Source organism: Tenrec ecaudatus, chromosome 9 (assembly GCF_050624435.1).
Source record: "Tenrec ecaudatus isolate mTenEca1 chromosome 9, mTenEca1.hap1, whole genome shotgun sequence".
In the NCBI taxonomy this organism is placed as follows: Eukaryota; Metazoa; Chordata; class Mammalia; order Afrosoricida; family Tenrecidae; genus Tenrec; species Tenrec ecaudatus.
In genome coordinates this window covers 105,627,831-105,650,786 of record NC_134538.1, presented here as the reverse complement: position 1 = coordinate 105,650,786, position 22,956 = coordinate 105,627,831, and the positions used below count along the sequence as shown (strand labels likewise).

General features: G+C 42.2%; 1 protein-coding gene across 1 annotated transcript in view; it reads right to left on the bottom strand.

Annotated features, from left to right (window-relative positions):
• The window catches only part of CALCR (calcitonin receptor), a 34,597-nt gene that overhangs the window by 6,502 nt on the left and 5,139 nt on the right, over window positions 1-22,956 (bottom strand). The window contains exons 3-10 of the mRNA XM_075557350.1: window positions 22,199-22,309; window positions 20,046-20,158; window positions 19,307-19,398; window positions 14,047-14,173; window positions 5,776-5,929; window positions 2,722-2,782; window positions 2,575-2,641; window positions 179-397 (exon numbers count right to left, since the gene is read on the bottom strand). Coding sequence (XP_075413465.1) covers window positions 179-397; window positions 2,575-2,641; window positions 2,722-2,782; window positions 5,776-5,929; window positions 14,047-14,173; window positions 19,307-19,398; window positions 20,046-20,158; window positions 22,199-22,309 — 944 coding nt within the window. The remainder of the gene's footprint in view (window positions 1-178; window positions 398-2,574; window positions 2,642-2,721; window positions 2,783-5,775; window positions 5,930-14,046; window positions 14,174-19,306; window positions 19,399-20,045; window positions 20,159-22,198; window positions 22,310-22,956) is intronic.

Sequence of the window (22,956 nt, the reverse complement as noted above, 5' to 3'; positions counted from 1 at the left end):
TCATTTTCTTCTAAGATTCAAAGAGTAGGCAAGCCCAAAGTGAACAGCAGAGAGGTGCTGAAGCGTTTCTGGATCAACATGCACCCTGAACACCTGCTGATCACAGACTCCAGAAACGTGTTCTTCCTGCACCAACTGCTAAACAAGTAGATGGATAAGAATCTCAAGGGGCCCTCACCTGGAAATGCACAAGGGAATGCATGCAGTAATCATAGATCTTTCCAAGGATCTTGTTGGATGGCCTCCAGGGAAAGAGCACAAACTGGATCCCCAGCAGTGGCACAAGAATCAGAGTAGCCCGCACAGCCTTCAGGTACATGTGAGATTCCTGCTCATGGGTTTCCCTCATCTTGGTCACCAGCACGCGGACGATGTTGAGCAGAAAGAAGAAGTTCACCTGAAAGAGACCATGTCATGAGCAAATCCCCCAGATAGGTCCTACTTGAATACGCATACTTTCTCCATCTTATTTATTCAGTGTGGGGAACAGTCCCTCCCGCCCCCTGTGAAGAGTCTAAAAATTTACTCAGCGTTCCTGGGACAGGAAGCCTCACTGGCTCTAAAGACCTCTGTAATAACTCTTTTCCAAGAGGAGAACATATGTGTGGATGTACATATCAACTGGAAGGCAATGTTCATTTTTGTTGTTGTTCCATGTAAATGTCTGACGCTCAATTAAAGAGACAGAAGGCTAGATCTTTGATTTTCCCAGGTTTCACAAAAGGAAGTCACAAAAGATACTTTTAGATATTGCCTTCTTGCTTTTCTTTTATCAGAATAGTCCCTGTTGGTCAGGGCTACCTAACTGAGAGTGAAAGTAACAATGGAAACATTAATATGTAAAGTTTATGTACTAGAGACAACTAACCTAATTTTCTTGTTTATGAAAAATAATATTTTTCTTTTAAAGAAAACAGTTTCATTGAGGTCTGGTTTACATTCAATAAAATGTGGATTTTTAAGTGTAGATTAAATAAGATTTTAAAAACACATGAATTTGCTTAGCAACTATTCCAAACAAAAGAAAGGACATTTCAATTGCCCTAGAAAGTTCTCTTTCCCCTCTTCCAGTCAATTAACGTCACTTCCTCTCTCTACTCCCATTTCAGGCACCAATTGGTTTCTAATACCCGAGAAATGGAGTAAGTTGTATATTGTAGATCAGTGGTTCTCAACCTTTCTCATGCCGTGACCCTTTCATACAGTTCTTCATGTTGTGGTGACCCACAACCATAAAGTTATTTTCGTTGCTATTTCATAACTGTCATTTTGCTACTGTTATGAATTGGGCGACCCCTGTGAAAGGGTTGTTTGACCCCCAAAGGGGTCGCGACCCAGAGGTTGAGAACCACTGCTGTAATCCTTGAGCGGCTGGCTTCTCACAGTATGTGTGAGATCCATTTATGTTGTATAAATTAGTATTTGATTTATTCTTATTGCTATGTAGAATCCCACTGTATGGATAATACATCAAAATTTGTTTCTACTGTTGATGGAAACTTAGATTATTTCTGCTTTTTTAAAAACTGTACTGGACAAAGACGCTGTGAATTTTTATGTACAATTTTTTGTGGGGATAGAGGCGATTGTGTCTTTTGAATAAGTCTAGGCGTGGAATTGCTTGTTAATGGCAAGTGGTACGTGTAGATTTAACACGATAAGAAACGATGGAATTGTTTGCAATGGGGTGATAAATTCGACATTTCTCCCACCAGTGGATGAGAGGTCCAGTTGTGACATGGATGTCTACTCAGTGCAGGAACTGAGACTGCTGGCTTTCTCTGATTTTCCTGTTTGTATTTTTCTAACTCTAACCTGAACAACGACAATGAGAACAAGAAGCATTGCCTTTCAGGATCATAGCACACGGTAGCTCAGTGTCCCGTTAAAGGGCTCTGATGTTGGTCAACATGCAGCAAACCAGGGGCAGAAATCAAAAGCTGTGATTCAGATTTAGACATCTGTCTCCACCCCAACTCCTTATTGTTAGAGGCGTCTAGCCGCCGTTTAGCTTTCTGAATGTGTAAAATGTCTTGATAGAGCTACCCTGTAGAGACACTATTAAAGTGGTGGTAATGTATTTAAGTGCCTGGAGCATTCCCAGTGTTAACCAGTGGTGGCTGTTATGATGAGGCTGCATGTTGTCAAGGAAACATGGACCCTAGCTTTTTGTGGCAGGGCCTGGGGACAAGTTTCAAGGGATGACATGAATTTTGTGCACTCTCTCATTCTTCTTTATCAGGGACACCTTTTCACTATCTCCACAGTCCCTTGGCCTTTCCCTTTCCCTGGTAGAATTTAGCTAGAGAAGTTTGAAAGACCAGAGCACACTATTGCTCTAACATGTATAGAAACCAGATCATGGTATCTCACTACGCCAACCCTATGCCCATTGTGAAAACGTTAAGACGTTTTTGAAGATTCTACAGTCAACTTGTTCTTCTTATAACAGAATATCATTAAATGAGCTTTATTTTAAAATTATCATGCACACGCCTTCCAGAACCAAATGCATCGAGATTTGAACCATGCGGTAATATCACTCATATAAAAGGTTTAACAAGCAATTCTCACCACCAGGGCTGCCATGACAGGGCCATGGACGATGTACAGCAGGTAAGTCTCGGTGTTCAGCCAGCAGCTAGCAAAAGGGAAAGGGTGTATCAATACAATGTATATATCTGAGGAATATGTTAACCGGAAAACCACCAAGATGCTTACTTGTCATTCAGGTAGATCGCCCGAGCAATAGCATGGATCGTAGTTGGCACCAGCGGGAATCCTAAACACGTGACCAGAAAAAAACACAAAAAAGTACAAGTCACACCTGGTTTTTCGGCCACGGCTTCCAGGGAAGCACAACTACAGGTGGGGGGAGAATAGCACTTCCACTTGCAAAAATAGTGGCAAATTGAACGTCCAGATATTTCCCTGATATTTTGGCACAATTTTTCTTTAGTCGAACCAGGTAGAAATGCTCTCATTTAAACAGATGTGCTTTCAGAGCATGGAGCATCCAGATAATTAAAAACCTTTCACGAATTAGCCAGAAGAGAAGTACATTAGCTCCCTGAGATGACTATTACGGCCATTGTTATGTTTGCAGTCAGGACAGCAATGACCATGACTGTTGGCTGAGTCCTGAAAGCCTTGGCTGAGTGTGACTGGCACTCCCTTTAGGAGAGGAGCTGGGCCACCTGGGAGAGGACGACCTAAGAGTGAGTGAGCATGTCAGGGAGAGTCGGAGTGCTAGGGAGCACGGGGGTTCACAAGGATAGGCTTCTTTCTTTTCTGTCTGCTTAGACCCTGAGTATCCACTCTGCTGTCCTTTCTTAAGAAGCACTGCAGGCTGGCCAGCTTGTCCTTGCTGCCGTGACCCTCAGTGAGTTCTGGCTGCAGAATCATTAGAAAGTCCCCTTGGTATCCACTTCCTACTAACACCGAAGTGTTAGTAAACAGTGGCTTTGAATTTACAAACAGAACAATAGAGATGGTGCCTGGCAACACATCTTGCCAAGTTTCATTCTCTTAGTTCTGTGTCATCAGGGTAAGTTTGTAATTATATAAAAAAGACTCTGTTGTTCCCATGCACAATAACATATTTTTATTGGATATAGACAGTGTATAAACGGGGTTGTTGTTGTGAGTATCATCACATCATGTTGAAAAAATGATCTCAAAATGAATTACACCTACACATATTTTTTTCTCCTCAGAATTATATGAAAAAGAGAATTTCTCAAAATATTGAGTTTTCTTCCTATCATCTAAACCTACGAAGCACATCATTCAATAGGGCCATTCCCTGAAGGTTTGGTCCTGACATAAATTTGAATTTTACTATTTACACAAAACATAATTATATTTTATTTTTAGCCATTTCCAACATGGTATTTCCCAGCTTGCTTTCAGAAACTCAAACGCATTTTCTGGATTTGCTCTGAAATGCCTAGTTTGGTATGAGCTCGCAAAAGAGGCATGTGGAAATCCCTATCCTACCTCGTTATTTTGTAGAAGGAAAACTGTGTCCCAGTTAGCACAGGGAACACTACAGACCCTGTCTTCTAACAACGAGCACTCTTAGCTCACGTGTAGACACCTAACTCCTTTTGTGTAGGTGTCCATTTCTTCTTGGTCTCTTTCCCTCCAGGACTGGAGAGCCAGAACAACACATTGCTCCCACCAAAAAAATCACTCTCCCTCCTGAGGATTCTTATGCGTGCATATGTGTGTTTTAAGCAAAAACCAGGTAATTTCTCATTGGTCAACATAAAAATCCATGGATGAATTTCCTGCCTTTGGATCGTAGCAAGGGGGGAACCAGAAACACGAAGATTCCATTTGAAGAGCATCATAAAGAAGAGATTTTTTTTTTTGAGACGTGAACTTCAGTATTGGAAGGTGGTTCAATCTGAGAGAAAGTCTCCAATGGAAGGAACTACCAAGCGACAGGCTTCCCCCCCTTTCTGCAGGGGATTTCACCAGCAGACACTGGTGGACTCAAGGTGAGACAGTCACAGTGGCCCTCAGCCGTTCCTTGAGATCAGCTCCAGACCCTAGAGTAGGCAATATCATTCCCAGCTGAAACCTGTGAATGACCAAACATCATCTGAACGCAAAATTAGGACCTAGGGTATGGTTTTTGGGGGGCAAATTTTCTGCTGTCACATTATCCAGAATCTTTTCAAAGTGTAATTTCTTCCTCTTATTTTAGGCCAGCAGTTCTCAACCTTCTTAATGCCCCAACCCTTTCATTCAGCTCCTCAGGTTGTGGTGACCCCAACCATACAATTATTTTTGTTGCTACTTCATAACTGTAATTGTGCTACTGTTAAGAATCGTGTGACCCCTGTGAAAGGGTCGTTCGACCCCCAAAGGGGTCGCAACCCACAGGTTGAGCCGCTGTTCTAGGCCATGCAAGGGTAAGAATCTCTCATTCTGCTTTGTCAAATTGTTTTAGGTGAAAATAATTTCAAAAGGACAGTGGATACAAGGAAAATTTCTTCTATACTCTATTACATTCTTCACAGTTTATGTGAAATTATTTTTCTCCAAAAGTAATTTTTGTTGTATTTTATGCCCACCCCCCATCGAAAGATAATGATTCACCAAAGTCCCAGAAGAAAGCTATTAATTTAAAGTATGCCATGATAATAGTCTATCGCATTTTCCTTTAAAGTTGAGATTGGGTGCTGCAGCTTTTAATGGCTAGGAATTTGGTGGAATTTTGGGGTGTGTGTGTGTGTGTGTGTGTGTGTCTGTGTGTGTGAAAGAGAGAGAGAGGAGGGAGAAGAAATGAAAGATATTAATTTAGATCTGGCAATTGAAAACTGATTCTATTTTAGAACTCTCTGGGAATGCAAACGTCTTTCACTCATCTTTGACTTTAGTTAGGGCACTGTTTTAAGGGGTAGATACTCGTTCTGATAATGGTGTAAATGATTGTTAATTAAGAAGTACAGGGTGGCACAGAAGTATTTAATTTATTACCATTACCTACTGTTTGAGAGTCGAGCAGCTGTTTTCTCTCCGTGGAGTATGTATGTCTGTTAAGCCGCTGACCACCCTGAGCCGTCTGGGAAGGAGTCTGGGGACAGTGAATTTCACTTTGGCGCTGACCAGTATGCTCACCACAAGTCAATTGAGGTGAAACTCCTGCTGGTCCCTGTCCGCCATCCTTTCCCCAGAGAACTGGGCCCCTGACTGATTCCTGAGACCAAGACTCAAACAAGACTGTAAACACAGAGATGAAATTCACTTGGAGGGTGCACATACCCCAGCCCAGCAGGTAGTACCACTTCAAGCGCTGCTCCTCGACGAACACAGACACCACGATCAGGGTGTGCAGATAGATCCCTTCACAGAGCATCCAGAAATAGTTGCAGGCCATCATGTACTGCTGAAAGAAATGCAGAAGCTTGCAGCTTATCTGGAAGAAAGAAATGGAGCTAGTTAGTGGAAGACAGGGGCAGGGATCGGGTGCACCTGAGCCGCTGGTACAAAAACAAAAGTATTACTTGTCAGCATCGCAAATAACAAATACCGAGTCAGCAAGTTTGGCTTTTATTTTGCTATACCTTTTTCATTCAGAAATGTGCTAAGTACCTCGACAGCGGTGGTGGTAGTGGTGAACACGTGTGTAAAGTTTACATTGTGCAGGCGCTGTCGAGGCGCGTTACATGCGACTGTAAGCGAATCTTCACTACCCTATCAGGCTGGTATAATTAATGTTTCCTTTCATTATGCCTCCATTTGACAGTGGATGACTCCTCATCATAGCCAGGCCTCCTAGCAGGTTATCTTTCTTGGTTCGGTCATGGCTAATGAAGTGACACCAGATTGGACCAGAATTTAAAATGTACATGTACCAGAACAATAACTGGATCAGGAAAAGATAGGAGTCAACACCCCACTGGAAACTTAATCTGTCTGAGAAAACAAAGGAAGAACATGTGTTTCATAACAACCATGTCTCCCGACAGCAGAGCCTGAAACAATGGTGCTCGTTGCCTTTGAGTCAGTCCTGACCCGTAGCAACCTTAGGTCCTGTACCGCCCTCACGATCATGCCTATGTTTGAGTCTATTCTCACAGTTTCTGTGTCCAGCCACATCTTTGTACAGGGACAACAGGTCCCTCCTGACAGTAGGTTGAAAGTATGTGAGACAAAGCCTTGCCATCCTTGCCTCTAAGGAGCACTCTGGCCATAATTCCCTGAAACAGACTAGTTGTTTTGACCATTCATGGTACTTGGAACCTTCCTCTCCAGCACCACAATTGAAATGCATCGGTTCTTCTTCAGTCTCCCGTATTCAATGTCCAATTTTCACATGCATGTGAGACCACTAAAAATACCATGGCTTGGGTCAGGCCAACTTGGTCCTCAAAGTAACATGCTTGCTTGTCAATACTCTAAAGAGGTCCGATTTGTACTGGGGTTTGAACCGGTGGGGTTGCAGAGGATGATGGGAACTCTAGTGAACTACTTCTCCATCTAAACCTTTACTTTAAAACAAAAGAAGCTATAACATTTCAAAAGAAACGTTTATAGTCTTCAAATCAATTTCTTCATTAGGTGCTTAATGATGTCTTTACTTTTAAAGAAGTCATCGGTTCCACTGCACTCAATCCCAAGGGGGAGCAACACGCTTGGCTTTCCTGTGTGTGATACATTTGTTTTAAAGGTAGTGCACAGTAGACCTGCAACCTGTGGCCCCAACTTATAGTTATCAGTCTAGACACTTCCTGTTTATGGTTCACAGTATTTTCAGGCCAATATTTCCTTTGCTTTGGGTGAGCTAGAAAGAAGCCCGGTGGAGCAGTGGTTTGGTGCTTGACGGCTAACTGATGGGCACTCTCTGCCGCGAGAGGCCGAGCTACAGGCTCGGAACCCCGGGGCAGTTCCCCTCTGTCCCACGGCACCACTAGGAGCTGGAATTGTCTGGATAGCGGTAGTTTTTTCCCCCTGAAATATTTTTATTTCAAAATATTTCTCAATACTTCAGATCTCCTCATTTTCCTGGGGGAAAATTCCTGATTACCTTCCTCAAGACAACTTCTGTCAACAACTATGTGAAGAGCAACAACTGTGTAATTCTGGAGAAGTGTTTGAGGTCGGTCTGGGGTCTCCCTTGGACCCGTGTGTCTTATTGTTGCAATTTATAAGTAGCAAAGAGAGGATATGGATGAAGAGCGAATAAGCACCAGACATGAGCCTTACATTTACTAGCCAGCACTCTGTCTATAGGTTTTCGGGTCTCATATCTCAGTGCTGCTTACATCATTTTCAGTGGTAATTGACTTTTGGGGAATAGAAGTTACATCTCTATTCTCTGAAATGCTGAGGGCTGGGATGAGCCATGCTGTGTAGAGAAATGAATTTTGTTGTGTGACAAGGAAGGCTGGAGCACAGGAGACAGACATTCAAATTCTCGGTCTGCCTCCCTGGAATTGGGGGGTTGAGATTGATATGCAGGGCAATACCAAGGATGAATACCTTACTTCTTCTCTCTCCCTTTCCACATCTCACACGCTTAAAAATGCCCTTTACTCTAACCTGGGGCAGCAAACTCTAGTGGGGATTGTCATGGGTTATGTAAGGACCATGAGTTCCTGAAAGCGGTGATGGTAAAACAAATCCCTCCAAAACGATCCAGTTCAAATGCAAACAATGAAAGAGTCCATAGAGGTGCTTCTCAAATTTTAGTGTCCATCAGAATCACCTGAGGGACTTGTGAAAACACAGATTCCTGGGTGATTCTGGTTACATGGGTCTAATATGGGGCCTGAGATCCTGCACGTGATGTCCCTTGATGCTGTTGGTTCACCAACCACACGGAATAGACTGAGAGCACAGATGAGTCTCTTCAGTCCCTGACTCCTGTTTGGATGAGTTGCTGGTCTCCCAGAGCTGGTAACTCGGCCGGTCAGTGAGCCTCAGCTGCCCCTCCAGTGGGCTAAGTGCCACGAGACATCTCCTGACTCTCATTCACACTGTAGTCCGACTTCCAGGAGGGGAATCACGCATCTTTTTGTCAAGATGCAGGGTAGGTGCTAAACTGAGGGTGAAAAGGCCTTCACATCAGCTTGAAAACTGTCAACGCACAGTCTTTAACACCAGCTGAACAGCTCTCAGCCAGAAAGTGAGCATTCAATAATTTTGGGCAAAAATACGGCAGCCTTTCTCCAGAGGATTTTAAAGGTGCAACGCTTTCAATTAAATGCAAGCCTGTCATGCAATCCCGAGCTGATACCAGATAACGTCTCAGAGAAAACGCGCTTTAATTACTAGAACCGTAATCGTGACTGGGTTTGTTTTAAAAAAACAAAAAGATCTCATTGGTGTGCCACAAGTCTCATCGAGATAAACCCACTGGAAGAGACCCTGGAAGCCCTCTGAAAGTGTTCAGCACACAAAGCCAGGGCGCATGGAAAAATAGGATTCTCTCGATCCTGACTGAGAGGAAAGAAAGTCTATGGGAAACATGGTGGGAGATAAAAAGACCAGCTCACCAGTGAGGCAAGTGTATTTTATCACGGTTCACTGGGAATTCTTAAGCCATGGCCAAGTTATATGCTTTCAGACTTTTGGATTATTTGTAGTCTACAGATGTCTTAGGACATATATTCTGCTTTTACACCCAGTCCTTTTTGCACTGAAGCTGTGCTTTACCAATGCTCTGCGTTTCCACATCTCCTACTATGTGGAACACAGAGACGACAACAAACAAAACTAGGTGCCAGAATTAGAGCTCGACAGGTCCTGGAAGCCTAACAGACAATGTTAGCAACACTGACATAAAGGATCATGGTTGACAGTTGAGAGTTTGCAGATGCCACACCTTGTTTTGTGGAATTTAGGTGCATTAATTCATTGGACCCTCCATTACTATCTCCATTCTACTCAGGAGGTATGTAAGGCCCAGAAGGGTCAGTAACTTGCCAAAGATTATAGCGTTGTCTGTAACTACGTAGAAGAGCTAGAATTTCATGCTACATACCATTGGAAGCAATTCAGATATCAAATTGATCACCACTTTCTAGCAACAAACCAGAATCCCCCCAGCCTCTAGCATCTCCAAGGGAAGGTCTTTGAGAATGAAAATGAAGACCCTCAAGTCACACAAGCCTTTTCAAAGAGGGGACACGGGCCAAAGCTGGAGACGAAGACCCTTCTCCACAGCACAGACACCTTCTGTAAGGCACTGATTGTAGGTGGCATGGTGCACCCATCTAGACCAAGTGAGAGTCACTAGAAAATTGATTGACATTTATAGGCGTGTGGGGAATAAAATAGTTTCCAAAGCCATATGGGCACTTGACAAAGTACAAGTGACAGGATTTAAAAGGAAGAAAGAATTCCTCCACACGTTTCTGTCCCCTAGTATCTTGATTATAGAACTATACCTGGTGTTGACAGGGAGGTAAAGCGAAGTCTCATCAATGACCAGGGTAGGATACCTCTTCCCACTGCCACCTCTTGCATTATTTTCGCTACACTGTCCCTCAGCCCATCTTACTTTTTCCCAATCTAGTTTCTTTCATGAGCTAATGACATAGAGGATCCTAATCTGGTTTTATCTGCCAGTGACTTACCGGGACACACACCTGCGGTTCCTGCTCTCTCTCTCTCTCACATTTACATGCCTCCTTCCCACCTGGCTGTCCTTGGGCTGAGCAAGAGGAAGCCCACTCCCAGGCTGTCCATTACCATTATTAGTGCCCTGGGCCTTAGGGTCCACCCCAAGCTGATCTTTGTGTCTGTGAGGGTGCTCCGACACAGCCTGGTAGATCAGTTTTGAGGTTTGGATGAAATTGCTTTTCTGTTTTCTCCTTCAGAGTTTAGGATTCATTTGACTTTTTCCCAATCTAAGATGCTACGGAAAATGTGAGCCTGTTGTTTTGGCCTCGAGGGTGCAGAGTGCTTAGGTGCCCAGCAGAAACGAATCTCCATGTATTGTCCCTTTCAGACCCAGATACAAACTAGAGTTCTTTCTAGAGAAAGACTAGCACACTGCCAGCTTCCTTTAGAGGCAGCAGGAAAGAAGCTTGTATTTCTACCTCCCGATCTCTTCAGGAAGATCACGACGAACAGAGAGAACCAGAAAATGAAACATTTAGAGATTGTGGAAATAAATCGTTCAAGTAACGTGAATCACAATGGAACATTTTCACATCACTCAATTAACTAAGGCTCTCCTCAGCCCTGATTTATCCCATCAGTTATTTTGAGTTTCACTTTTAAAAAAAGAATCTGAAGGTCCAAGATGCTCATCTGTGGATGTACAAAAGTGTGTCTGCCGAATCATAAGCTGCCAAGGAAGGAGACTATATTTTGATGATTTTGATGGGGAAGGGTAAAAAGACCAGAAACTCAGGGGTGCCCCCATGAGGACAGGGGACACCGTGCTTTCTTTTGCTTTTAGTGGAATAAAATAAACTATTAAGGAAGAAGCACAACCATATGTGGGTGATGTAGCTTCTCTCTGCTGATTTAGTGATGTAAGTATTGGGTCAGCGTGAGAAGAGCAACCCATAAATATGTTTTTAATTTGTTTAAGGGAGAGAGAGTCTTTAATAATCATGCATTGTTATTTTTTAAAAAAGCCAATGCCTGAATCACGTATAGATGAAGTACTGATGAATATGTGTTTCTTTAACTTAGCACTGTTAGTATGCTTTTCAAAATATTTCTAATTTCAATACACATTTGTAGATCGACAATATCCAATAATTTCCTCTGCCTCCACAATTCCTACTGCTGTTTTTCATTGTGATTTTTCTTCTTGTCTCTACTTTTCTTGCCTAAGATGAACCTTAAGCTATTGTTTTCTAATGAACCTTAATGTAACATTTTCAAGGTAAATCAATCCTTCAAAGCATTCATTTAAAGTAAAGCTAGGGGATACGAGGGGGATTCAAAATTCTTGGGATAAGTCTATTAATTTTGTGAGCTTTTTGAAACTCCTTCAAATATGATCTGGCACGAAATTTGATGTGTTGACATTGGTCCTCAACCTTGATGTAATAGTTTCTGTTTATTTAGAGATGGAGAACACTGCATAGAATTAGTGGTTAACCCTTCTTTACTAGTACTGGCTTCTCCCTTTTATATTAAAATATACAATAGGGATAATTCTTTTGTTTTAATCCTTGATCTTATAGTTTTGACTATCCTCTACTAATCTTTTTTTAGGGGAAATATAATCGACAAATTTGGCATCTGTGAATGCATTTATGACAAAATATAATTTTTCAAGGTGACACACATGCAAATGATGGCGCCAATGTCTCTCGCGGAGCGCGCAAACGCGCAGTTTCAAGGAAGACTAACGTAGAAACCACGTGCGGCGGCAAGTTCTTGCCACTCTTCCTCTGACGAATTTCACGTGAGGAGAAGAGCATTTACGTTGGTGGTATAAGCAAGCAGAGGCCCAAACGGATGTAATAAACATCACATCGGGAAATGAAGACTCCAGGAGAGGAAGACAGAGAACAATGACTCCAAACAACGACTCCATTTCTTTCCGCGGAGTGAAAGATATGCGCCACCATGGAAAATAATGGGCTATCGTTTAGTGTTTCGGGGTCTGGGTTGGGTCTGTACTGTGGGCGTGGGTTTGCTGAGAGGCACCCGCTTCCAAGCTTGCTCTGATGGAACGGGGGCTTGTGAAGGGTGCACGCTTGTTAGTGGCTGCTGAGTTGATTCTGACCCGGGTGTGTGGACTCGACCTGCTCCATGGTCTTCAGGGCTGGGACCTTCTGGGAGACCTGTCTTCCGAGGCTCCTCTGGTGGAGGGAACTGCCCACCTTTTGTTTAGTAGTTCAACACCATCCAGGGACGCCTCAAGACTGTTTCTCAGAAGAAACAGACAGCTGGACATGCGGAGGCATGCACCGCACATGCTCACACTGGGACCGGTCGTTTTACCATCACATTACAAACTCTCCCTGCCCTCCTGTCAAGCCCGCCTCGCAGCGGCCCCTGAGAACACAGCGGAACTGCCTCTGTGGAGTTCCGAGCCTGTATATTTTCACGGGAGCAGAAAGCCTCCTGTTTCTCCTTCAGAGCAACTGGTGGGTTCAAACTTCTGACCTTGCAGTTAATAGTCCAATCCATAACTAGGGTCTCTTCTTGCCACCAGAGATGACTTGTCGTTGGTGATTGATTCTCATTTTGTTCCACTTCGGAGGAAACTTCTCTTGCAGACAGAACATGACACCCACAGCTTTGCTCTTCCATGGGCCAGCGAATCCTCTTTGAAACAGGCAAACTTCCGCTTGACCCTCCCCTGTCTGGGTGTGAGGCACAGGGAGCTTTTTGCATGTGAGGATTGACACATTCCTGGGGATTGTAAAGGAAATGTCACAAAGCGAGGGGCCACAATGGCAGAAATTCAGTTCAGCTCAAGGAATAGAATTGGAGTTTTGCGTGTTCAATCATCACACTTGGTTGACGGAACAAATCCTTTCACGTATTCTATACTCTGTCTCCTAGGAAGTGGGCTCTTTCACAGCTAAAAACTTTATTAGGTTAGACTATATTGATTGTGAGAACTGAGTGCTAGTCATGGCAGGGAGATTAGCTTCCTTCCTGTTTTTCACACTCAGGTCACTTTCCAAATGTCTAAAGTGTGGGGGGAGCAACTCCTCCTCCTCCATACCCAGAAGCAGAGGTCCTAGTAATTTCCATGGCTCCCTGAAACTCACACTCAGATTCTCCTGGGAAATCAGCTGCCTGGTAGCAGAGCCAGCTCCCTCAGCCCCTACGTACTTGATTCAAGGATCTTCAGCAGCAGGGGAATCAGCAAGGCAGGGCTGGGCGGACTCATGGGCAGCGCTTAGACATGTCTGTCCCTACAGTATCCTATGGGATGGTGAACACACAGCATTGCCATAAAGTCCAACATCCAAGTCCATAAAGACTTATTAGGAAAGCCAAGTACAGAGCCCTAGGGAGTTCGTCACAGGGATGGGATTGTGTAAAGCACATCTGTACATTCATTGCCCTCATCATTCTCAAAACATCAGTTCTAGATTTTTGCAAATGGAAATATATATTTTAAAAAGACAGAGATACTATATTCATATTCTCTATGTGAGTCTAAATCGATTTCATGTCATGCAGACATAGAACATGACAGCTGGTACTTCACTAAGACAGATGAGGTGACTGGCTAACCCTGGCATCCCTGGAGCCCACTGGGGCTACTGGGAAACACTGCCATGGTACCTCATATGGTCTATTTTCATAATTCATGTTAAGGACTCTTACCATAGATGTTCATACACTATTGATTAACCATAAATATTATGACTCGCCCTATCATTTGTTTATGGATATCACTAAACGATTCTCTATCTTTAGCAAGTAACAGTTCTAAGAACTACATAGCAATCGTATATCTTGCTAAGTAAAAGAAAAGCCCAACTCTGAAAGTAACTAGAAGTACACACATTAACTGCTGCTTCTGCTGAATGATACCATGTTCCCTGTCTGAAGCCACTGCGTCCCTTGCAACAGAATCAACAAAAAAGCGTGCATTACCAGGTTCTTTTTGGCCAACTCTCCACTGGGCACGACTTCAACGAGGTGGACAAGGATGATGATGGAATTCATAAGGTAGGCCAGAAACATGTTCTTGTGCAGGGTAACCCGCTGGCAGCTGAGGCTCCTGGTAAAAAGGAAAGCAAAACCAAACAAAATCATAACAGGATAAGCAGTGATGAGATGCTACAGAAAATCTCACATTGGTATTATTTTAAATATCTCCTCTAGCAACAGACGACAGGCCACAAAGATGTTAAGTGAGGCTGCGCCGATCTCTTAGATCCATGTCTACTTTTCTGCCCCAGTGTTAAAAATAGTTTTAAAAGCAGTTTCCCACCACGGCAGCTCAAAATGTTCAGTCCTCAGGGTGACTTTTTACGAGAGTTGAAAGAGTGAGTGATAAGCCCACTTTTAATTATAACAAATGCCATGAAATTAATTAAGAGCAGGATTCTTACAAGAAGTCATTCGGCTTTTCAATATAGTTCGAAGGAAAGTCCACAGTTGATTGGTATAATGCGGAAATTGCATGGCATGATGGGGTACCAAAGTACGAAGTCAGCACCCAGGCTGTGCTGGCAAAGTAGTCAACCCGTCTCCTTGACCCGTCTTGTACACAGGGTGCCTTTCTACTCTCTCTCTAATGTCTTAGTTCTCAGATTCCAATGGTACCAACTTGTGGTTCCTTTCTTCACAGCGTCCTGATGGTGGAGCTCAGACACAGGCAGAGAATTCTAAGCAGGCTTAGTAGAGACCTGGTGAGGTTTGGTTGAGGTCTGGATCCTGGATGACCTATCGAAGGCTGCTGCTTCTTGGCACTGACATTTCCAATCTTTAGGGTACTAATCCATTTATTGGAAAGTTTCATTCTTTCTCATGAATGTATTTATGCAGATTCTCAAATAAATGCACACTATTTTGAATAGCCAATCTCACTTTTTGCTGTAACTGGAAATATCCTGCAACATGGTTGTAGTGGAATTGGAATTGTAGGGGAACAAGAAACCTGAATGCACTCTATTTGATTAAGTTATATAACACTTAGAGTAGCCATCACTAAATGAAAACTTACAATATCCGGGAAATGTCTAAATTGTCTAATGACAAATTAGAACTACTTCACACGTGTACACACACACACACACACACACACACACACACACACACACACACACCCCAGAAGACACTTCAAAATAATGTCAAAATTCCAGAACTTTTGAAAAGGAAATTCTAGGGGGGAAAAAAGTACACACATTTTCTGTGTTTACCATGTTTTCCTCTATTTCAAAATCGAAGCAAAGCAAGTTGCCCACTAGCTGTCAAAGGGTTAATGTCAAGTAATGAATGCAGGTGTCATAGCCTATATTGATTATCAAAGTTATAGCTTCCAATTTTTCAGAAAGTGTTAAGTGCTGATGAATAGTTTGTGAGTGATGCTTTAAGATTCCCCACTGACTGAGCAAGGCTAGAGAGCGGACCTTCATCTCTGGGAGGTGGCATAACAGTGGGGTTTTGAGGAGTCTTCATGCACATGCGCGCGCGCGTGCACGCACGCACACGCGCACACACACACACACACACTGATATATGCTGCTTTGTCCGTACAGAAGTGTGTAACATGCACCAAGTGTAATTGTTGTCAGGAGTCCTGGTGGTGCATCAATTAAGCACTCAGCCATGAACCGACAGGTCAGTGGGGTTGGATCCACTAGCCACTGCAGCTGTCTGCTTCCACAAAGATTTGTGGTCTTGAAAACCCTATGGGGCAGATCTACTGTGTCCTATAAGATTGCTATGTGTCAGGATCGACTTGAAGCAATCAGGGTTTTTATTTAGTTCTGTTCATTGTTTTTATTAAACAGAACCAGAACTCTACGGTGCTGCCTTGTTTCCTTGTTTATTTTCAACCTGGCAAGTTTTCTGCCCTCGACAAGGTGCAATTGTACCACTTTTCCATTGCACTCTCTTAGTGGGAAATACTTGAATTTTCCCCTCTGAAACATTTCCACCTTCTACAGGTTCTGGCTTTTTCAGGTTTTACTGTGTAGTGCTAAAGTGGGGTTACAATTGTAATCATTAGAACAATTTTATATAAAAATTCATTTATTTACAATAGTGAGCATAAGCCCTTCAAAATCACAGCTGGCGAAGGCAACGCTGTGGAGCCTGTAACCTGCCACCTTCCTTATAATCATAGAATACTTCATAATTCCCCGTGTGAGGCCCATCGCTGTGACTTCGTTATTGACTTTAGCCTGGCCTAGACCCGTGGGGAAGGACAGCACATCATTTGCGCAAGCGTAATGAGCACATCATCCTATATGGTCGTGAGCCCTGCCAATTTGGGCACAGCAAACACCTTTATCATCGTCTTCTCTAAGATGTAAGTCACCGGTTCCCTCCCCGCGGCCCCTCCCTCCCACCTTGGGGATGAAGAAGGCATGGAAGCTCAATGTTCCTTTGCATTCGTTATGACTTTACAGACACTTATTTTCCAATAGCACACGGAGAATGCTGCTTATTTAGTTTACGACTTTATGCCCTCCTACCTACGCTTTCAGGTAAACATGAAATAGCATTAAGATTAGAGGTCGGTGATAATGACCCCTTCTTGAGTAAACAACATCTCAACAAGTATTGGCAAATCTGCCACCTTCCCTGTACCCAGTGCCCTTACCTTCTTCTGCAGACCTTTTGATCTCTGCCTACTGGTTCGAGTGGGACATCTGCACAGGGTAATCTTTTATTGAACCAGTCAAAACCATTTCTGAAGCTTTGATGGCTCTTTATAGAGATTTCAGTGGGGTGATTCTTAATGGCGTTTGGGCTCTGAATAGTGGAACTGAGTGTAACTTTGTATTTTGGTTTCAGGCAAATTTTATAAAATTATTCACACCCCCCCCAGAAATAACTCAACCTTGGGACTCTATGATTAAGCCAGAAGGTTATGATTACTTTTTTGCCCAGGAAACACTACATAGATGATTCCATGTAAGTGCATAAATCATAATGTACGGTAAAAACAATTAAATGTGATGCTGAATGTTTGGAAAAATATTCTGGAAAAATGTTTCTAATTAAGAAAATTCACCGAGCAATCAGAACTGCCATTTTTCATGATCACCTTTATATTTCCAAAATACAATCGTATAAAAAAGGTACAATATGAACACTCAACAATGTATCCCAACTAAGACAACAAATTATAATTCATTAGTTCAGTGCATTAGGAAGAGTTGGGCATCACCACAATGTACCCTAATTTTCAGGAAATAATGTACTCGATACTTTTCATTGGGGTTGACTTACGGTATGATCGAGAACGCACATAAATATCAGACATGCCTTCTTTGGGATCTGAACATTTAGCATCTTGGCTTTGCGCTTTTCATATTCCATTTTTCTCTTGTTGGGTTTGCTTTGTAGAGCTGGGAGTTGAGCTTTCGTCTCCCCACTCATTGATTTAGATTCTACAAAAAGAAGAGGTCCCTACCCAGCTTCAAAGTACTGCTAGTTAGGGCTTTTTGTGGTTGAGAGAGAGCAGACAAGATCAGGTGTTTCTTAGGGTCCCCATGGTCTCTCAAGGGGTTTGTTAAGATCACTTGGTTTGGGGTCCCATTTCAATTGCCCATGTGCTGAACTTTGAAATACCCATCTTCAATGCTTTAATGTAGAAAAGTTATTAGAATAACATTTTTATCTTCTTAGCTGATTTGACAATCACACCTGGCACTTATTTAAGTGACTGGAGAAATAAAGAACTAGAAATGCCCGCTTGACCATCTTTTTCCCTTAAAGTTCTGAGTACATTTATTACTGGCATGTCAATTCAAAAGGCCAATTCCTTTCCAATTTTGTATGGTTATCTTATAAAAAGTTAAAGAATAGACTGTGAGTGACGACTTTTTAATCAAATTTGTATGAGCGCTAAAATGATGCATTTATTCACCATGGTGAAGTAGCTGAGAAATGATCAGATATTCTAAGATTAATCATGTTATATGCCTACTCTGTTGAATTCTGATCACCATAATTGAAAATATTCTTACTCTGATTGTAGTAATTAATCCCTTACGTCTAGTTATCCTATTTACCAGTCTTTCTTCTGCTAAACCTTTTCGGAAAGAGCTAATTGTCTAGTTATGTTATTATTTGCTATTCCATCAACAAGAAGTTGTCATTCAGTTAGTTATATTGCTCAGCCAGTATGAGGATCTTGACCACGATATGGACAAAAATTAGGAGCGGATCGAGGAGCTTGCAAGGGACGGTCCCCGTGACTTTATTTGTAGCCTGGGTCTAGTATAGCACGTCACTTTATCTTTGAATAATACCATGGCTACCACCATTGCTGCCCATACAACAGTGATGTTGATTAACCAATAATGGTAACTGTAGCAATAAGGGTATCAATAGCACCAACAATAATGAAATAAGAAATTACATATCCCTTAGTCTATGTCAGGCACTAATCCAGGCGCTTTCTACAGGCATCATTTAATTTCCATTTTAATTTTGTTTCTAATGCATTTCCTGAACTGGAATATATATCTATAAAGACTGTACATGTGGCTTCTTTTAAATCTCCATTTATAGAAATATTAAAAAGTCAGGTTAAGAGCATTTTATTGGAACTTTATTTTTACTATGGTTGTCACAGTGAAATTATATATAAAGATGTTCTCACTTAAATTCACACTATTGGAAAATTTATTTAACAATCACCTACGGATGACCAGATTCTTTAAGATGTCCAAATGGTTCCTGAGTATTTAAGTACAGGTTTGCCTTCTAGCATACTAGTGAACACCTGAAGGCCGAGGACAGGTGTCATTTGAATTAGAGTCTGCAGAGGATGACACTCCAGTTGGATTTCCTTTCTTACATATGGGGCAAAGTCTTCACCTCTTAGCCCATAGATTGTTAGCTGAGGAGTCCCATGGGGAGGCAATTGTCAAGACAATTAACATAACTTATTCCAAAAAGTTTTTCAACTTTTTGTTTTCGACCTAAGTTAGTGTAAAGACTATAGACATTTCTAAAACAGGGCATCTGAAGGAACAAAATTATATTGACCCATTCCATTTTCTCAACGCTAGAATTAAAAGGCATATTTTAACTCATTTATTTTTCTGGCTGCTTCATGCTTTCCAATGTTGCAGGTCTCTTGTGATGAGCAGCAGACCCCTACACAAACAACTGCAGAGTTGACCACTTATTTTAGTCCCTTAAAGAAGAAAGTCCAAAGGATACTTACTTGAAGAACATGAAAATCGCCAGAGAAATCACCAAGCTGATGATGGACATAGAGTGACCCACAATCGCCAGGTAATACAGAACATATGCATTCTGGAACAACGTTAATAACAACGAGACCCGTTAAACACACAGTGATATAGAAGTAATTGTAGCACAGAGAAAACCCTGCTTTTAAATATCAGTGTAAATCAACAAATGGTTCTTCTTTTAGGAAAAAAAACCCCATGAAAATAATAACCAAGATAGTTAATGCTTTAGTTATTCCCTAATATCCTGACACCCTAGGGCAGGGGGTCCTCTGACTTTTTAAACGGGCCAGTTCACTGTCCCTCAGACCCGTTGGAGGGCAGAACTAGAGTTTAAAAAATAAATCTATGAACAAATTCCTATGCACACTACACCTATCTTATTTTGGGGTAAAAAACAAACGGGGCAAAAACAACCGGCGGGCCGGATAGATGTTCTATCATCAGCTTTCTACTGGGCACCAAGCACTTTCTTTAAGGGCTGGTTCCTTATTGTAATGGATGGAGCTCCCTTCCCACGGAGGCTAAGAAGCGAAAACGTTCATTCCTCTCAGCTCACTTCATGGAGTCTCAGGACTTACAGTCTCAGACTCACAGGTGCCTTCCGTACAGTCTGGGGGCTCGTACGCAGGTGTCTGATAGTCAAACATCCCTTGTGGGTCACAAAGAAAGGCATTCCAACCCAACATTGGCACTAAAGATGCAACCTACGTTCTTCCTTTCTGGGGTGGCAGCGCCGCACTGGGAGTAGTTGGACCACGTCTGGTTGTCGTCAGGGTGCTTGAACCAAACTCCATTCTCATCACAGTACTTTGTAACCTTTTCTGTTAACGAAGCATATGTTATTCCCACATCATAAAATCCTAAGAACAAAAACAGCAAATTAAAGCCTGACAGTCATTCCAACGGGTGAATCATGCTGCCAAAGTTAAATGTTAATATGTCAATAGAAACACGCATGCATCATTGATTAGATAGAAGATATTTAAATATTTCATCCTCAGGAAAGCATGATTTCATCCTCGGCAAAGCATTACTATTTTCATTTTGCAAAGGAGACCACAGAAAGTGTGAGAGGTGACTGAGTTTGGAAAATGAACTGATACTGCTTAAGCCAGATTTAAACCCAGGCCCGTCGCCTCCACAGGGCTGCCAATACTCTATCTCATATTTTCAGCAAATGCATTAAGTTCTGGTTATAGCTGGAAACTCAGCAAGATCAAGACTATAGCTTTCTTCCTTTATACCCAAGATTTTAAAAAAATTAAATTGATGACATGAAGCTGCGGTTTCGTGGGGCAAAATGGCCAACTACGGCATTTTCACCTGGTTAAATCCCATAGAACAATTAAGTCCAAAATTAAGGGATGGACGAAGTAAATTTTTTTTCTGGCTTTGCAAATGATTCCATTTGAATCATCTTTTTCCATCCCACACATTTATAACATAGTCTTCCCTATTTACTTTCTTCAACATCTCTTAGATAGTAATCTCTGTGGAGCCAGTTACTGTCATTGCTGACTCTGTTGGGTTGGCATGCCAATGCTTTCCACCTTGGCTACAGACCAGACTCCATGTAGAGTTATTTCCTTTAAGGTTAATAATGACTCCGAGTGATGTATTGGCCTTCCTATTTCATATATTAAGAAACTGAGGCTCAGCAAAGTTAAGTTTCCACCGACATCTTGTGATTAGAAAGGGCAGGGGTCAGATCCAGATGATTGTTAAACACTGTCTGGAAAAGATGATGTTTTCTGTTCCTATAAAGAGCGGGTCTAACAAACCCACGAGGGACAGTGCTGCTCGGCCCATGGAGGTATGACGAGTTGGAATGAATTTGATTTGCGTGTGTTTGGGTTTTTTGAGAGTTAGTCTCATTTCTTGTGACAATTGTTCCAAGATGTGAGACTTGGCATGAAGGTGCAGGCACAGGTGAGGATATGACACGACGGGAACGACGATTGGGAATTAAAGAAGATTTGAACAAAGGGGCCCACTTTGGGGCTGACGCTTAGCAACAGAGAAAGAAAACTGGGCTCTTGACCACATCTCCCCAATCCCGGGGCAGCTTGCTCAAATTGAGCTTCTGGTCCCTTAAACACTTTCTGTAGGAAAGGGATGGACGCGGGGTAGGTGAGGCCTCAGGAAACATGCTTGGTTTTGCTGTATTGGTCAATTAGTGTATACATAGAAAATGGAATAATATGTAGTAAAATGTTTTGAAGAGTAAAGTGATTTTCAGTAGAGAACATCCCAATGTTACTTTTATTACTAAAGCTGATTTGGTGTCATTTATTTACTCAATATATTTATTAACTGCTCGTGCTGTATGAGACAGTGCTGGGTTTATTGTGACCTATTAAAACAGTATTAGTTTTTTTACCGAAGTATATTTTCAAAACTTGCTTTCGGAAGAGCAGTCTGAATAGTGCCTAGAATTCATGTTTTCTGAGTTATTTCCCCCAAAACATTGATTGTTATATACTTCAAAATGTTATGAACATTTCCACTGTGCATGTTATGCCACTTTAGTGTAAATAAACTCTGCACCAACTAGCTGTATGTCAGCACAGTTGAGACAAGACAAACGGGGGAAAGAAGAATCAAGCCTTTCACAGAGTGTTAGAAAAGTTAATCTTACAAACTAGAATTTCAGAATCAGTGTGTATGACGGACATGCGACTTTAAAAATTAAGATAGTGTTTAATAGTTGTACTGAGAAATATTTCAACCTCTTTTCAGACCCATAGGCTAAGTATTGCAGAATAGGATTAAGTAGTTATAGCTCACATATAACTTTGCACATAATTATGAGAATGCTAAAAGCTTCATAGCAAAATATAGAATTACAACAAATACTCTACCTGTTGGATCAAAGTCTGGAAAATAATCCGGACAGAACTGGTATGCCACAGCACCAGCGGGGGTGTCATCCCAGCACATCCATCCGTCCCAGGTGCGGTTGCAATACGGACCTGGTCATTAGAAAGAAGCCATGCAGCTTTAACGGCAATGCACAGGGCAAGTGTAGGTTCAACTAGGTGGAACCCTAGGTCGACCAGGAGAAGAACGCCTTTTCCTTTCTTGTTTAATTGTGACAACATGACTATGAGATATAAATTGGTTCTCAATCAGAGGGATTTTCCGTTATGCTTATTAGCTTCTAACTCCTGAAATTTCTTCCTTCCTTAAAATACGAAGCCATGAAATTGGATTCAGGTTGGTGAGTCTGGCAGTTCCTGCAGGATATCTACCCCTGCCCTCCCCCCACCCCCACCCCCAACACACACACACACACAGTCCCATTATCAACAATCAGCACCAGGCTTTCCCTTGGAGAGGGGCCACAAAAGGGGAGAGAGTGTGAGCTTGCAACCCATAGAAAAGGTTTGAACCACTCATTCTCTTTTGTTTTCGCTTCCTCATTCTCTTTTGGCCTCATTTAGACCAGTGTCATTCCACCTGCTAGGTGTGGGTATTTACTGTACTAACTTTGTCCCGAGAACAGGCATTTAGGTCAAGAGCAGTTGGGTGAATTTGAGTGAAGAAAGAGGCATGTCTGCTGAGTGAACGGAACACAGCATAATGGGAAATCTACTACGAAGACTGATGACATATTCAA